This window comes from Populus alba, chromosome 17, assembly GCF_005239225.2.
Source record: "Populus alba chromosome 17, ASM523922v2, whole genome shotgun sequence".
Lineage (NCBI taxonomy): Eukaryota > Viridiplantae > Streptophyta > Magnoliopsida > Malpighiales > Salicaceae > Populus > Populus alba.
The window spans coordinates 6,126,479-6,143,657 of record NC_133300.1 but is presented as its reverse complement, the minus strand read 5'-3'; the positions used below and the strand labels follow the sequence as shown (position 1 = coordinate 6,143,657).

The 17,179-nt window shown below is 31.5% G+C and overlaps 1 protein-coding gene across 4 annotated transcripts; it reads left to right on the top strand.

The window, feature by feature from the left end:
• The first annotated feature begins 7,709 nt into the window (after positions 1-7,709).
• Positions 7,710-16,935, top strand: LOC118036140 (KH domain-containing protein HEN4). 4 transcript variants are annotated; one of them, XM_073405737.1, is made up of 8 exons: positions 7,710-8,492; positions 8,683-9,186; positions 9,287-9,565; positions 9,854-10,375; positions 10,470-10,552; positions 11,036-11,147; positions 16,507-16,566; positions 16,662-16,935. In XM_073405737.1, the coding sequence occupies exons 1-8, from the start codon at positions 7,866-7,868 to the stop codon at positions 16,692-16,694; spliced, it is 2,220 nt and encodes a 739-aa protein (XP_073261838.1). In that variant the 5' UTR covers positions 7,710-7,865; the 3' UTR covers positions 16,695-16,935. The 4 variants fall into 4 exon arrangements, with proteins under 4 accessions (XP_073261838.1, XP_073261837.1, XP_034897732.1 ...); XM_073405736.1 differs by having other exon boundaries at positions 16,507-16,935; XM_035041841.2 differs by lacking the exons at positions 16,507-16,566; positions 16,662-16,935 and adding an exon at positions 12,422-13,090.
• The last annotated feature ends 244 nt before the right edge of the window (positions 16,936-17,179 follow it).

Here is a 17,179-nt window from a genome sequence, read left to right as displayed (position 1 = left end):
ATAAAAGCTTGGCATTAGGACCTTGGCCAGCTACCATGGGCATGAGTATCTGAGGGTGCCTGTAAGAGAGCGATTCTATGATAGAAATAGAACCTCGTCCAGAATGAAGGAGACACCCTCCTATGGCAGGATGTGCAAGAATTTCAGGTTGTCGTGCCCAACCAAGACATTCAATTCCGCGATCAGATGTGCGATCTAAAAACCCAGCTGGAAGCAATTCTGAGATGTCCGGTCCTGGATTCCTCAGAATCCATATAAGTGTTTGGTTAAAGGAAAAAAAATGAGTTTCGCTGGTAGGCCCTACAAATATTTAAAGTTGGAATGCAGGTTCTGAGAAGTTTGCTGCTTCTGATGCTGATAATAACATCAATAGTTAAGCCATGCTTCACTGCGCACTGTTTATTAAGTGAACAGTGCGAGTGGATTTTAATTCACTCGTACTGTTCACGTGAACAGTTTTTATCTTTTTTTTTTTTGAAAAACCATGAAAATGAGTTTAAAATTTTTTTTAAAAAAAAAAAAATTTAATAACGTACCATTTATGAAATTTGATCGCAATTCCAATTATGTTATTACCGGGTCCGGTCCAGTTAAAAAAAATTCAGTTTTTATTTTTATTTTAATTGTGTTCTATTTAAAAAATTAAAAGGAGATCGTTTGACGACATAATAAAAGATTCAGTTTTTGTTGTTGTGCGCTTAAGAAACCATGAAAAATATAGTTCTTGTTGGATAAATTTCGCATGTGATGACATTGCACATAGTGTAATGGAATAATAAAAAATATTTGATATCAATATTATTTATTTCATGATGTAATAACAGTAGTTAAATTTACAATATTTAAATTAAAAATCATTAATATAAATATATATATATTTTTTAATTATTTTATAACCTCAATTTGAAAAGCATTTTTATTAACCAAACACATTAAACTACTTTTTCTTCAACCTCAATTTCAACCACAGTTTTAACCAAACACCTATTTTTTCAAACCAACCTCAACTAAAAGTACTTTTTATAAAAACAACTTTTTTTTAAACCACAAGCCACAAAAGCTACCGCAATACCAAACACACAAATGACAGCTTGGAAAGCTAAGACCATAATTTCAAGACTCAGCCTGATTCAAGACCCGGATCTCGAGTTTTGACTAGATCAATCGGGTTAATTTTTTTAAAATAAAAGATGTTGTTTCAATAAAAAAAAAATAAAAATTAAATAAAAATTAACAGATTTGTAGCCGAGTCTTGACTGTATCTTGTCGGGTCAGCCGCATCGGGTTAATCTGCAAAGTCAACTGGGTCACACCAAGTTTTTCTTTCCTTTATTTTTTATTCAACCCGGTCTAGTTCCAACCCTGGATTAGCTAAATTTCATGTCAATCCATCGGGCCAGCTTTCAAAACTATGGCTAGCCATTAAGTGAATCCTTATTTTATACATAGGGATATTATAATATTATTGTTTTTAATATTTAATATAAGCTAAAAAAGAAATTTTAATTTTTTTTTTAATATACAAGTTTGGCATAATAAATATTAAAAATAAAATAAATTTATTTATATTTTATTCTGTCTTATTTATCATAATTAAATATGATATAAAAATAATTATTTTATTTTATATGTTAATATCAAATATAATTTTATCTTTGTTTTTTATTATTTTTTTATTTAAAAATAATAACTAAACACTATCTAAAATCACATTCAAGATATTCAATTTCAGAATTGTAGATAATAAATATAATTGTTATTTTTTTAAATATTTTTTTATTATATTATTTTTAAAAAAGAAATTATACCGAGCTACTTTTTGAAAAGAAAAAAAAAAAATCGATAGCTTGGGAGTGTGCGTGCACTGACTATGAGTCAAATAGCTTTGACGTGTCTATAAATTGACGCACACCATTTTGCAATCGAAAGTCAAGCAGCACTTTGTATGAGTGGTAAGTGGTAGAGACACGTCAAAGCTGTTTGACTCATAGTCAATGCTACACACACCCACACCTGACGGCTGACGACACGAGACGAGACGACCCATAAAGTATTAGCGACTTGTTATTTGCTTTTTTAATAGAGGTTAATCTTAAAATTATTATGAGGGTAATCTTAAAAAAAAAAAAAAAAAAACAAAAACAAATTAGGAATTAAATCTAAAATTAATTTAATTTTAAAGAATAAAATCAGTTAAAAAATCCTTTTTAAAAAAAATTAAAAAAATACATAAACTTGAATTAACCAACCAAACTTATGATCCAAGTCAGATTTAATAATCTTTTATTTCATAGATTATTCTTCTTTTAATTATATGATAATAAAGTGAATGTGAATTTTTTTTAAATGAAATATTTTTTTCAAAAAAAAAAGATCACGACAAACGCATGAGACTAAAGAAGGTAAAAGCAAATCATTGATAACAAATAGTAAAACTGATTTTTTTTATTCTAAGTTAAATAAAAAAAATCATTAATAACAAATGTTGAAATTGCATTTTGTTTTTTTTAAACGAGGGATGAAAAAAGTATTAAAAAAAAATAATAAAATTAATGTTTTGACTTATCTCATCAAACTTACAATCCAGATTATAGAATGAACCGAGTTAATTTTTTTTCATAAATCTATATCTAAAAAAAGCCAAAAAAGAGCCCACATTATAGGCTTATAGCCCAATGTATTGAGCCTTTGGAAGGAAGTGTTGGCATTTAAGTCTAGATTAGAGTGTCTAGGCCTATTTTTTTTCTTACTTAAAAGGCTTGACGATCTTATCGTTCGTCCTGTTTTATTTTTATTTGTAAAAAAGATAAACAACACGTCGTCCATCAAGACGGACCAAACATTGTCTTTATGCCACCATTATGATGGCAAAAAATCAATGTTATGAGTTTTTAACCTAACAAATCTGTGTTTTCAACTCATGTAAAGCCAAAAACACTTAAAACCCACTCTTAAAACATGTAGAAACCAATTTAGCAACCTAATAAAACAAAACAAAAGGCTCAAATCACAAAATCAAATCAAATAAATTCTCTCACCCTTAACTTAAATTTGTTATTTTAGACTATATCAAGACTCAAAACAACCACTATAAGATTCCTCTCGCTGAATGGAACCAATTGACATTAATTTTGACCATTTTAGTGGTCGAAAGAGGTGTAAATGATAATTTTCTTTTGTTACATTGGAATCTTGTAGCCCTCTCTCTCTTCTCACACAAAAAAAAAATTAAAAAATAAGAGAAATGATTGGTATCAAAATTGAATTTTTAAAAACTAAAAGAACCGATCACCTATAAACCAGAAGAGAGGGGTGATAAAAATAAATTTTTGGATGACTTTTGAAATCATTTAAACTTTAATCTTTCTGACTTTCAATCCAACCCTTCTTCGAAATATATATATATATATATATATATATATATATATATATATGCATTTGAATGCTAATTTAGGCCAAAAAGAGCTCAATAATGAAAAATAATAATAATAATAATTAAAGATTAAATTTCAAATTTTTAAAAAATAAATATTTTAATCCACAATGATTTGTGAAAAAATACATAATAAAAATGCTATAGCAAAAATACCACACGACTTAGTGTTTTGTGTAATGAATAGAAATGTATACATTTTTGGTAGTATCAATATATGTTGAAGAGTTAATACATACTATAAGAATAAGAATTAAATTCACATATACATTAAACTTTATTATAATTGGAAACATCTTGAAAACATAAACAATAGAAAGAAAACTTTATTATAATTACTTAAAATTAATATTTTTTCATGATTTTATATTATTTTAATGTGCTAATTTTAAAAATTAAAAAAATATTATTTTAATATATTTTTAAGTGAAAAATACTTTAAAAATACATGGAAAATGATTTTGTATCAATATAAATGTACTTGGTTTTAATGGACTCCTGCTTTTATTAGATTTTAATTCAATTAGACTTTTCTTGTTGCTCAGAATCATTCTTCTCCAAGTGCTCTCTTTCATGGATACAGCAATGATCTCTGGTGTCCCAGCCAAATATTTTTAGTTACGTTTCATTTATTCACACTCTTGCCCTACATGTAAAAAGACATGGATAGCCCTTTTACCACACAATAGAACGCTGTTCAACTAATTAGTTATTTCCTGGGCAGGACAGGGGATTTTTCCTTTTTTAACGGAATATTTAGTAGTGTAATTGTTGTTATTTTTAAAGTATTTTTTTATTTAAAAATATATTAAAATAATATTTTTTTTATTTTTAAAAAATTATTTTTGAAATCAGCACATAAAAATAATCTAAAAACATAAAAAAAAATTAATTTAAAATAAAAAATAAAAAATATTTTTTTCAAAAACACTTTTAAAACATAAAAACAAATAAAGTTTTAACTTCACAAAATCTCTCACTTATTAAAGTTTGAAGTTTTTATTTCATGTTTTTATATTTATTTCATAATCATTTATTATTAGAAAAATAACGATGCATTCATGACCATTAATTTTTCATAATAAAATAAGATAATATTGCTTAACTTGTCTTTAAAAAGTAATGAATGAAAAATATTAGAAAATAGATGAATCAAATATTGAAAGAAACTACATAGTTTTGAAAAAACACTATAGATATATATTAAAAAATATTGTTCATTGGAATAATACAGTGATAATTTTTTTTATCCATCCAAAAAATTTAACACTAGTTTTCAAGAATATTGAAATTTTTTACTGGGCCCATTAGTTATTATTAAATTAATTGGGTATAAACAAAGTTTTTTCTATTTAATGGCACAATAAAACCATCAAAATAACTTTGAAAGCAAAAAATAATAATAATAAAGGTATTCTTGTATTTATTATTATTATTATTATTATATCAATTGATGAGCAATTTGATATTTCATCAAATATAAAAACTAATAAAAATTTAAAAGCATAGTGAAATCTCAAATACCCTTAAAAGAAAAAAAAATACATTAAAATTGATATCAAGATAATTTTTCATCTTTTTAAAATCATTTTATTATTATTATTAAGTCAAACAATTTGTTATTTAGTCAAATATTTAAAAAAAAGGGCAAGGAGCGTGGGAGGTGCCCGAGCCTCTCAAGAGGCACATGCGGTGTCTCCTAGCATCTGAAAATACTTTTTTATCATATTGTTGAAAGCGTTGTTGTGTTCTTTTTCTAATATTGAAACATTGCATGTTGACGATGTTGATCTAGTATGTTGTCGGTGGGCCTCTTTTTTTTTGTTTTTTTTTTTCCTCTCCTCCCCAAAAAATTATAAATTGACCATTTTTATTGTTGATGTTTCAACTTTACTCCATATTCTTTTGATTTTCAATTTTTTTCTTGGTTTTTTTATAAATTTTTTTTTCAATTTCATCATTTCAACCCAATTTGTTATACACACTTGCATTATTCCCTGAGTTACAAGTTTGTTATACTAGCTTGAATTGCTCAAGCTATTTTTTTTGTCTTTTTTTTTATTCAATCGCATCCTTCCATCCTTTCATATTTAACAAGCTAAAAATTTAGCTATATCTTTTGTCTTTGTTTATAAAAATATTTTTTTCTATGTTAATGTTATCAATTTTTAAAAAACAATTTTGATCCATTTACTATTATTATCTATTTTTTTATTATCTGATTAAAATAAAACTAAATTATTTGATTTAGTATAATTATGATTTAGGTCATCTTTTCTTTTTTCTTTTTTAAAATGCATTTGCGCTGCTTGAAAATTATCTTTTATGCAAAGAAAAAAAAAAAAGTTCGGTTGCAAAGTGAAGCACTGGCACCAAGACTAGGAGCTCATTGCTAAAAATGACAATGAGTTTTCAAGAAAAATTAAAATATTTCAGAAACACTTTAATTCTAAATAATATTTTAATTTTAATTTTAATTTTAATGAATTATTATATTCAATACAACTTTTAGTTTCCTAAATAAGTTATGAAGAACAAACTCTCTCTAAAAAAAAAAATCATTTTCTAAAAGATGAAAAGAAAATTCCACAAATAATTCCACTCGTAATAACTTTGATGTGACATGTCATACAGACCTTTCTTCGTTAGTCATTTCCACAGCCGTCCCATCTCCGCGTCGTCATCTTTGACTCTCTCCATTCTCTTACCACCTTCGCACGTTAGCGCTTTAAAAGTTAGAACTTCAAATAGTTAAGAATCACCCTAGTCCCTGAAGTTTTAACATTTGATCAAGATAACCCATATACTTTTAACTTTTATCAATTCGATGCATTTATTTCCCATCCATAATGGATGGAACCCTTTCAGTTTTTTCTTTAAAAGGAAATCAAAGTAAAAACTACCCTAACACAAGTCCCCTCATGGGATTGTTTTTGGTTCTTCACCCACCTATGATCACAAGTCCTCTTCGTTTTTCAAAAAAAACCCTTCGTTTCCTTATCTACACATGGTGGAAACCTTATAATCCTTTTGTAATCATTTCTTTTGATATCTTATTATTATTATTATTATTTTTATTTTTTATTTTAGCTTGCTAGCATAATGGATGTCATTTCTCGTAATACTTGTCACAATCATTTGTTTTTTCTACATCATGCACGTTAATGTACCCCGTTATCTTTATCATACCATGCATCATGATATATCATAAAATAATTTATGAATTTTATTTTTACATTAACAAAAGGAAATGATTTTTAAATTAAGGGCAGAATAGTCAATATTGGTAATTTAATTTAATTCCACATGTATTTCAAATAGTATAATACAATTTAACTTTGTATTTTAGTATTTTATTCCAAACATAAAAATTATAATAAATTATTCACTAAATTCAAATACACGCGAAATTAAATTTAATTCCACAATGATTTGATTCAGATATAATATTAATGTGTTTTTGTTGATTATTTTACATTATTTATTATTTTCTAGTTTTATTACCAACATGACAATTAACTAAGTGTTGCATTACTTGATTTTACAACTATGCTTCATATAACTTGCACCTGTTATATAATTAACATATGTAAAATTAAACACATGGTTAGCAAACCTAAACTAGCCTAGGGATTGACTCGGTGATCAAGAGTCTAGCCCAAGCTAGTTTTGTTATTGAATCATTTTGGAAAATGCCTCAATTATTTGGGTGACAAAATAGGTCAACACCTAATTTAATTAACCTGATTGAGTCAACTTTAAATTATTATTTTTTAAAATTTTATTTAAAATAACATCATTTTTTAAAATCATTAAAATAAAAAATAACTTAACCTTTTGTTAAGTCAGATGATGAGTAATATGAAACTTGCGATTGGTAGTAAAATACTGATTCATTATTAAGAATTTAACAATTATGCTGTTTTTTTGCAATAGAAACTATATTTTATAAAATTTTAATTTTTTTTTGCTTGAAATAAATTTATTTTAATATTTTTGGATTTGATATTAAAAATAAAATTAAAAAATTAAAAAAAATATACAATATTTTATATATATATATATATATATATTTAAATAAAAAATATTTTTAAAAAATAACATCATTTGCATGTATTTTATTTGAAAAGCAACCGCTACTACACTGCCAAACACGCATTTAGTTGCATACAAAGAACACTTTAGTTGTTGATAGATTAATGGAGAAACGAAGGATATAAGTCGATGAAAATTAAAGGATAGGGTCTAATTTAACCAAAAAATAATATATGACCTCAAACGTGTTTTGTGAATACTTACAGTGTACAACTTTTTTCTCCTCCTCTTCCAAGTTCCAACCCTCACTGAGAGAAGACAAATTGACCAAGGCACAGAAAAACCAGAAATTTATTTATATCCACACGCTTGTCCGTCTCCCTCAGCAAAGTATATAATGGCCACAGCTAGTTTTAGTCCTTTTCTCTCTGCTCCTGCAAAACGCCCCATAAATTCTAATACCATCATGCCCGACCCCAACCCGAATTACCCTAACGGATCCTCTGCCAACAAACGCTCAAAACCCCAGCCTTCTGCTTCAGCTGCTCCGTTACCCGTCCCTTCGGGACATGTATCCTTCCGTCTTCTCTGCCACGCTTCGAGAATCGGCGGCGTAATAGGAAAGGCCGGAAACATAATAAAAGGCTTACAACAGCAAACCGGAGCCAAGGTTCGGATAGAAGATGCTCCGCCCGATTCACCGGATCGGGTCATAACGGTGATCGGTCAGATTACACAATCGGCGGTAGTATTTAGTGGAATTGATAGTGCAGTTGAGGTTTCAAAGGGGCAAGAGGCTTTGGTTAGGGTTTTTGAGAGGATTTTAGAGGTGGCGGCGGAGAGTGATTCGGTGGCGGGTGGGGTTGTTTCTTGTAGGATGTTAGCGGAGGTGAGTTCGGTTGGGGCAGTTATTGGGAAAGGAGGGAAAGTAGTGGAGAAGATTAGGAAAGATTGTGGGTGTAGAATTAAAGTTTTGGTTGATAAATTGCCTGATTGTGCTGCTTCGAATGAAGAGATGATTGAGGTAATTGTAATCTACAATAGGGTTTTTTTTTAGTGTTATTGAATTCAAAGTTTTGATCTTTTTATGGTTTTGTTAGTTTTCTTTTAGAGCAATCATTGAGCTTTGAATCCTATTATTGTGATATGGGAACAAATTCATTAGCAGTTGAATGAATTTTATTGTTCTTGTGGGAATGGTTTGATATTTGTAGATTGAAGGGGATGTTTCAGCAGTAAAGAAAGGACTTGTTGCGGTTTCTCGCTGCCTTCAAGATTGCCAACCGGTTGACAAGACAAGGGTGACCAACAGCAAACCTGCTGAGGCAGTTTCCAGAGTCTCTTTGTCTGATGTGCGTGTAGAAATCCATCCACGGCATTCTGCAGTGCTTCCCACCGTAGCACACAATTCATTAGTGCTACCCACTAAACCACAACATTCTTTAGGGCTCCCCACCATACCGAAGAGCTCCATTAATTATGCTTCCAGAGTTCATCCTTTGTCATTGGAGTCTGACAGGGTTGTCACACCAGATACGAACATACCACAACAGCAAGTGGTTTTTAGAATTCTGTGTACTACCGATAGGATTGGGGGTGTTATTGGAAAAGGTGGCAACATTGTCAGGGCTCTTCAGAATGAGACAGGTGCTGCTATAAGCGTTGGACCAACGGTGTCTGAGTGTGATGAGCGACTAATCACTGTTACTGCATCTGAGGTTTGACATTATGTATCCTTTTTCATATTCTTATTCATGCTACGGTTATGGTGCTGGAAGTAGTACTAATGATGAATTGCATTGGTTTCTTCTCCCGCAGAACCCAGAGTCTCGGTACTCAGCTGCACAAAAGACTATTGTACTTGTTTTCTCGAGGGCTGTGGAGTCTGGCATTGAAAAGGGTCTGGATCCAGGCTCAAGCAGGGGGTCACCTGTTACTGCAAGGCTTGTAGTTTCACCAAGCCAAGTAGGCTGTTTGTTGGGAAAAGGAGGCACTATAATTTCAGAAATGCGTAAGGCAACCAGTACCAGCATAAGAATAATAGCGGGTGACCAGCGTAACCCAAAGTGTGTGCCAGAGACTGATCATGTGGTAGAGGTATGACAGAGTCTTTATCAGTTCTTTTTTTAGTTAGTACAATGAATGCACAAGGATTCCAAAGACCATGCTTTTTACTTTTTTTTTAGGTGGAATTATTTAAATGAATTTGAAGTTTGAACTTCATGCAAGAGTTATGATAAGAGGTCTTCATAACTCGTAAAAATTCTGGATTTTTGAAGTAAAATAACTGTTCAACATTTTGTTCTGATCAACCCCAACTTCCTTTTACTGTCGTGCTCTAACATAGGCAATTTTCCATTGCCTGTTGATTTGTTTGTCTAACAGATTTCTGGAGACTTTGTGAATGTGAAAGATGCGATATACCATGTTACTGGAAGACTCCGAGATAATCTTTTCTCCAGCATGCTGAGCACTCCTGGAGCAAGGATCGATTCTTCTGTATTAGCTGAAAGCAGTCCCTATGTGAAATTGATGGATCCAGTGAGGGATTCATCGTGGGAGCCAATGAGAGATATTTTGAGGGAGCCAGTGAGAGACCCACTGAGGGATGCATTTAGGGATTCATTGAGGGAAACTGTGAGGGATCCTTTGAGGGAGCCAGTGAGGGATCCATTTAGGGAGCCAGTGAGGGATCTGTTTAGGGAGCCTGTGAGGGATCTGTTTAGGGAGCCAGTGAGGGATCCACTGCGGGAGCCAGCAAGAGATTCTGCCCCTTATATTAGGCAGCCAACAGCTGGAAATTCTCATAATCTAAGTCATCAAACTGTTATAACACAGAATATGGACCATCTTGGACTTTCACATAGTTTAGATCGCCCTCCTTCACCAAGGTTGTGGGCATCACAGGTATTCTCCTCCTCCCTGTTGGATATTAATATTTGTCTGCCCCCCTGTTGGATTATAATTTTTGTCTACTTTGTATTGTTGGGATTGGTTACAGACAATACCTAGAGTAAATCCACGGGGCATATCAGATGTCAGCAGAAGATTGCCTTCTCTTAAAGCTGGCTTAGAGCTTGGCAGGTTAGTAACACATCACTTAATGCAAAAAATATAAGACTGTTACTCTTGTATTATAAAGCATCTAGTATAAAAATTGTTGAATTGCGGCAGTTAGAATAGGAAGAGCTGTACCAAAAATAGCGTCGCCAGGGATTCAATATCAAAATTCCTAGAATCCTCAGCTGGTTAGATATGTGAATGGAAAGAAAGTACTCATGTAGCTGGTTGTGACTAGTTGTTTGAGGCTTACTTGACTTGAGTCTCATCAATGCTGGCTATTGTTGTTTGTGCAACCTCACTAGAAAGGAACCGGAGAAAGCACCACTGAAAACAATGAATCTTGATACCTAAAACCTAAGGTGTTTTTTTCAACCCAAATTTTATAGGAAATAAATAAGTCACTGCTATTGTTTGAAATGTGATTAAGCGTTCTCTCGGAGTGTCATCTAAAGCTGTTGGTCATTCGCACTTTATGAGTTGGTGACTCTTTCCTCTGGTGTGCAGTGGAGGCAAGTCTGCTTTTGTTACAAACACAACTGTAGAGATTGTAGTTCCCGAGAATGCCTTTGGCTCTGTATATGGGGAGAATGGTAGCAATCTAGCTCGTTTGAGACAGGTATGTACCTTTTGGCTGTATTTCTCCGTAAATTTTGCTTCTATTGTCCTTGTGTTGATCAAGATAGTTAAATAAGTTACTCATTATGATATATTACTCATTGAATTGAAATTTCTGACTGTCACACTGATAATCCTAGAGGCTATTTAGAAGTTGCTTCTTTTCTTATGGTTTGTTATTTTGAGGGAGAGAAAAAATGTTGATGCAGTGAACTGAGTTTCAAAGCATCAAAATATTTTACTTTAAGTTTTATTCTCAAGCATCAATTTACATTCTTCTCCTTAACCAGATAATTCTGGTTAATGAGAATAGGAGTATGTTCTCTCCTTAGCTTGCTTGATCATAATTTTATTTCTTCCTTTTTCCCCTTCTAATTTTTGGAAGTCCATTTTGTTTGCTAGTTTATTGCCAGCTACTCTTTTTTGTCCTGATATATTCATGATGTTTCTATTCTTATGTGTCTCGTATGAATTATCAACACAACCCTCATGAATTATTGAACTGATATACATGAATAGGATCAGCCTGACAACTTGAGGCCTACCATTTAGAAAATTTCCTACAAGTTTTGACACGTAAGGTTACTTCTATAAAGTGTAAGTAACATTTAACCTCGTTATCAGATGTAAAAAGACAGTAACTTGAATAGTACCTGCTGTTGAAGTAAAAAAGGACCAACTTCCTGCTATACACCACTGAATTGTGAAACAAGTGAGAAGGCACATTACATTCAGTTTGATACCCTCCACCATTATAAACAATCAACTCAGTAGCCAACCACAAATATGATAGAATTGCAATGCCAACAATGATGCCAAACCAATCTCAAATGCTTAAAACTATAAACAAGCCATTTGAAATGCTTTGAAGGCTACCTTGACAATTATGTATCCTAAATTCCCTCCACACCAGACTTGTATCTATAGAAGACAAATAATACTCATCGAAACATTTCAATAATTTAACTTGATTCTCATTGAAAAAAGCATAAGTAAAACCCTACATTTGAAGTTTGATCTTTCAACTGTACTTATGTTGAGGAAACACGAAAGCTTTAAGGAAAATATTCTATAACTAATTACCTATCACAATCAGGTATAGAAGTTAAGCATTAGAAATGAGCCTCCCTGATTATGAGGAATACATTATCTTTAATCTAGTGTTAACCTTATTCATCTTTCAGTAATAACTCAGAATGGTGTGTCTAAAAAGTTTTTTCACGCCTTAAAAAACGAATACATACATTATAACATCTGATCTTAAATCTACTTCAGCTTATCCTCTGGTGTTCCTTAATCAGATCTCAGGTGCCAAGGTAATAGTGCATGAACCTCGTCTAGGAACAAGTGACAGGATTGTTGTTATATCTGGGACCCCTGATGAAACCCAAGCAGCTCAGAGCCTCCTTCAAGCATTTATCCTCACTGGACAATCTTGACAAAATATATTTGGTTGGAATTAGTTTCACAAAGAAGTCACAGTTGCTTCTTTTAGCTTCGTTTTCTTTTTACCAAACTGTGTACGCAAATCCTTGACTTCTTTTATGCCAATTCCTCACTTTTGGCATAGGCAATTCAACAATATGTTTCGTTGTCAGTGAACTAATCTGATTTCCGATAATTTTATTTTCACAACCTATTTTTTATTTTGGTTTTTTGGTTCTGTCCATCTTATCATGTCCTTATCACATTGCACCATTACACCTTGGAACATTCAACTCAAACAATTGGATGGCAAAATGTCCACTGACATGATGCACAAACAAACATATACTAAATTGTCTCTGCATCGTGGAACATGTCCCTTCAATGACATCTATACCACATGATAAAGAACATACATTGTGTTATAATCTTGTTGCAGATTTCTATGGGCAACAGAACATTCCCTAAAATATGATTTAAACTTGACCAGGAAGGCTAAACTCACTTATGTAAGGACACGAAAGAACAAAATCCAAAACATATCTGCATTGTAGAACTATCCATCCATCTTTTTCCCCCCTGCCCAGATGTAGTGTAAATTAGTGCAATCCAGAGTCCAAAAGAATGAATGCTTCTTAAATAAGATGAGCCTGACATGCTCTTTTTTTTTTTTCTTATTCATGTTGCCATGGGTAAAAATCTTTTCAATTCAAATGGATTGCACTTGAATTATGAAACATCCTTGCTTGAGGACATGAATGAATGCTGAAATCTGAATATGCATCATAGAACATACCCCTGCAACGATACTCTTACATCACACTAACGTGTCATCTAGAATCTGCAAATATTCTGTCCAGATGGATGGAAAAATGTATCTGCATTGTAGAACATAACCTGGCAGTAATTTCAATTTCATTCCTTGTTCTGCAATTCAGAATCTGCAAATATTCAGTCCCCAACAGGTTCAGGCTGTCAATTTATTGAAGTGTAATAATAACTTCATCTCAATGCATGCATGGAACCATCTTAACCATGGACTCAGTGGCAGACTAGAAACTTTCTCTAGGGACAGAAAGCATATACTTAGCTCATTCATACATGCACATTCATGAAGCTGGTATACATATGTAACCCAAAGAAGCAGAAGAAATTAAAATGTACAATGGAAATAGCATTCAAAACCATATGTTAAAAGTTTGTGTTAGTAATTGCCAATAGACTCTATTTATTTGTTTTTGAGTACTTTAGCTAATTTATGTTCGAAGATCATAGGACTGATCAAATGAGTCAATGTATGCTGTTGCTGCTTTAGTGGTATGAGAAGAAACATGAATAAATTCAATACGATGAAAATAAATGTTCAAATTCATATGAATGGAACCCAGCTACAAAGACAAATATATGAATTAAATATGAGCAACAAAGAAATTCAAAAGGGAAATTACATTTTAATTTGTGTTATTAAACATTGAAGATCATGCATAACATTGGGGGGGGAGCTTTGGGACTTTGGGAGGCACCCCAGCTGCCTCCGCTTCCCCGCTGATGGGTTTTTTTTTTAGTCTCCACCTCTGGATAGATGATATGTAGAGAGTGAAGTTTTGAACCAAGGCAACATCTTAATTTGATTGACCATGAGCTTTTTTGAGTGTGGCAAGCTCAGATGATTAGAAGCAAAATGCTTGTGGAGATCATGATATTTGTACAAAGCAGAAAGAAAAAGATATTTCAGGTGTATACTATTAATTAATAGGATCTGTCGAGGACAAAGAGTACATCAACTCTTTGAAGATTATTGTTTTGATCACAATTTTGGCACATGGCTCAGTATTTTCCAAGTGAGGAAGGGCTGTGAACTTGGTGGATGTCTCTTTTGTACAAAACCTTTTTTTCTGTTCTTTTATGTGAGAGATGAGAAACACATCTTGGTGCCTACTTTTGTAGATTTTGTTGAATAAATCAATAACAAAATAAACCTGGACAATTATCAAAATATACTAAAACGCCTTGCTAAAACATTGCAGTGATCTACAGTAGCGCTGGAATTTTATTCCAATTCAGTCAATTTTTTTTCTTCAATTGCATTGAATCCTAGTTTGTCAAAAATTGTTTAGAGAAGACAAATTCATTGAAAAAGGATCAAAGTGGTCGAACAAGGAGAAACTTGTGGCCAATGTAAAATTGGGTGGAAAGTTCCTTTTCATCCTCATATTTTTCTTTTCCTACCTTTATAGTCCTTATAATTTAAAATTTGTTTGAAAAGTTCATTTGATATACATTTTAGTCCTTGTAAGTGAGAGAGGAGAGAGAGTCACCAGGTTCTGAATGAAAAGATTATCAGTTAGTATTGATTTTGACCACAAAAATTGTCAATCCTTGTATCAATGAGTTCCATTCGACAAGGTGAGTTTGATAGTTGTTGTTTCTAACTTTAATCTCACTTAGAAAAATAAATCAGGGTGGAGAGAGAGAATCTTTCCTGGTTTGATTGTGTTTTTAACCATTTAGGAGGGTTTTTGGGTTGATGATTTTTGGAGGTTTTAAAGATTTTTAGGAGAAAATGGGTTGAAATGAGTTTTTAAACAAAAAAAAAAAAGAAAAAAAAAAATCAAACCTTGGAAACTAGTTAACATGTTTTTTTTTTAAAATTAATTTTGGAATTCCACCCTGGAGAAAAGAAGAAAAACTAAAATGGCCTAGCGGGCATGGGCTTTGTTTCAAGGGCTTGGGTATGCTGGGTTAGACTCGTGTATTTTTTTTTTTTTTTTATATAGGTTTTTCAAGTTTTTTAATTTTTATTTTATTTATGTTTTTTTTTTGGTATTCAAAGGGACATTTTGATAAATAAAAAATGACATGTATACAAGGACGAAGAAGTTTAAAACATTTTTTAAAATTTTATTTCATTCAGATATTTGAATAGCTAAACAAGATTTATTTATGTTTCTTTCTCAAGGTAAAAAAACAATTATAACAAAATACACAACCTAATATATATGTACAACCAAATTAATAGTTAAATATATATTCAAATTGTTAAAATATAATTATGTCTTGAAAAATAATGTTAGAAAATATTAATCAATATATTTACCACATAAAATATATGAGCAAAAGATTGAACAAGAAATGTTGAATTAATTTTTATGCTATGATGACTAATTAAATAGTTTATCATTTAATAATATCTTAATTGGATTTAATAGTGTGTTTAAAATTGTGATAGAGATGGCGGTTTAAAATATTTTTCATTTAGAAATGTATTAAAATGAAATATTTTTAATAAAAAAACATAAAAAAAATTAACAAAAAAAAAAATTAAAATTTGAAAAAACGTGATTTCAACTGCACAACAACGCTATCCATACAGCATGATATTTGACAGAACATGATCTGCTGGAAGCTAACCCACATACGTTACATTCCTTACAACCGAAGCAGTTGCTGCTCCTGATGCTGGCAGGGGTGCTGGTTTGATAATGATTTCGACATTATCATGGACTCCTTGTAGCAGCAATTCACCCTCATATGTGCCAGTGCTTCAAATATGTGTGCGCACCTATCGTCATTAAACAAAACCAAAAGTGACCTACAAAGCAAAAAAAAAAAAAAGAGTTTATGGCGGGGCAAAGTACTTGGTGACAAAACAGCATGTGAAGTTATAATTCCAGGAATAGAAAATACAGATTCCAACTTCCTAGGTCTGGTTTCTTGTAATTCAAGATCATGCCTGTTCACACAGACTTGTGCATGCTGCATGCACTCAGTAGATTTTTCTTAAGTTTGTCTAGGGAAAAGATTGTAGTATCGATTACAAAGTGAAGATTCGTTTACTTACAATTTGAACCATGTCTTGTATGGAGTAATGAATGGAGAATACCTAACTAGTAAGTCGTATGCAATGCATTATGTTTTTACTTGAGTATGGTCAGAAAACCTTCAAGAATCTGACACAGATGCTAGGAATCGAACACAGAAATGATCCAGATGAGGTATTTTGTTGTTTCTTTTTATTCTTTTTCTCGTTGTTCTAGTGGAGATGTGTGTTATACGGTATTTCCATACAACTGATTTGGTTTTTGTGAAGCATTTTGTCATGTTAATGGCTCGATCAATATGAGAAAGGCATACAATGCAAGATTGCAAGGGTGCTGGGGACCAGCTCTAGGGCACTGTTTTGCAAATGCTTGATATGAAATTATAAAATAAGCAGTCTTAGCAGCAGAAAGAGTAGATTAGTTGAATGTACAGACAACTGATATGGATCACCTTGTAATATCCGAGTAAATGTTAGTTTTACCTGTATCTTTTTTTTAACTCACTCTTTGATTCTGTGACAATAACTTGAAATGCATCAGAAACAGAGCATTTTCCAGGTGCCCAACTAGATAATAATGTTTGAATATCCAACTGATTTAAAAATATATTAACGGTTTTTTTTTTAAAATATTTTTTATTTAAAAATAAATTAAAATAATATTTTTATTTTTTAAAATTTATTTTTGATAGATCCACCATTATAGGTACCACGGTGATCATAGCATTTTCAGACATCATATGCTAAAATTCAAGAACAGAACTGTATGATGACAAACAAATATATTG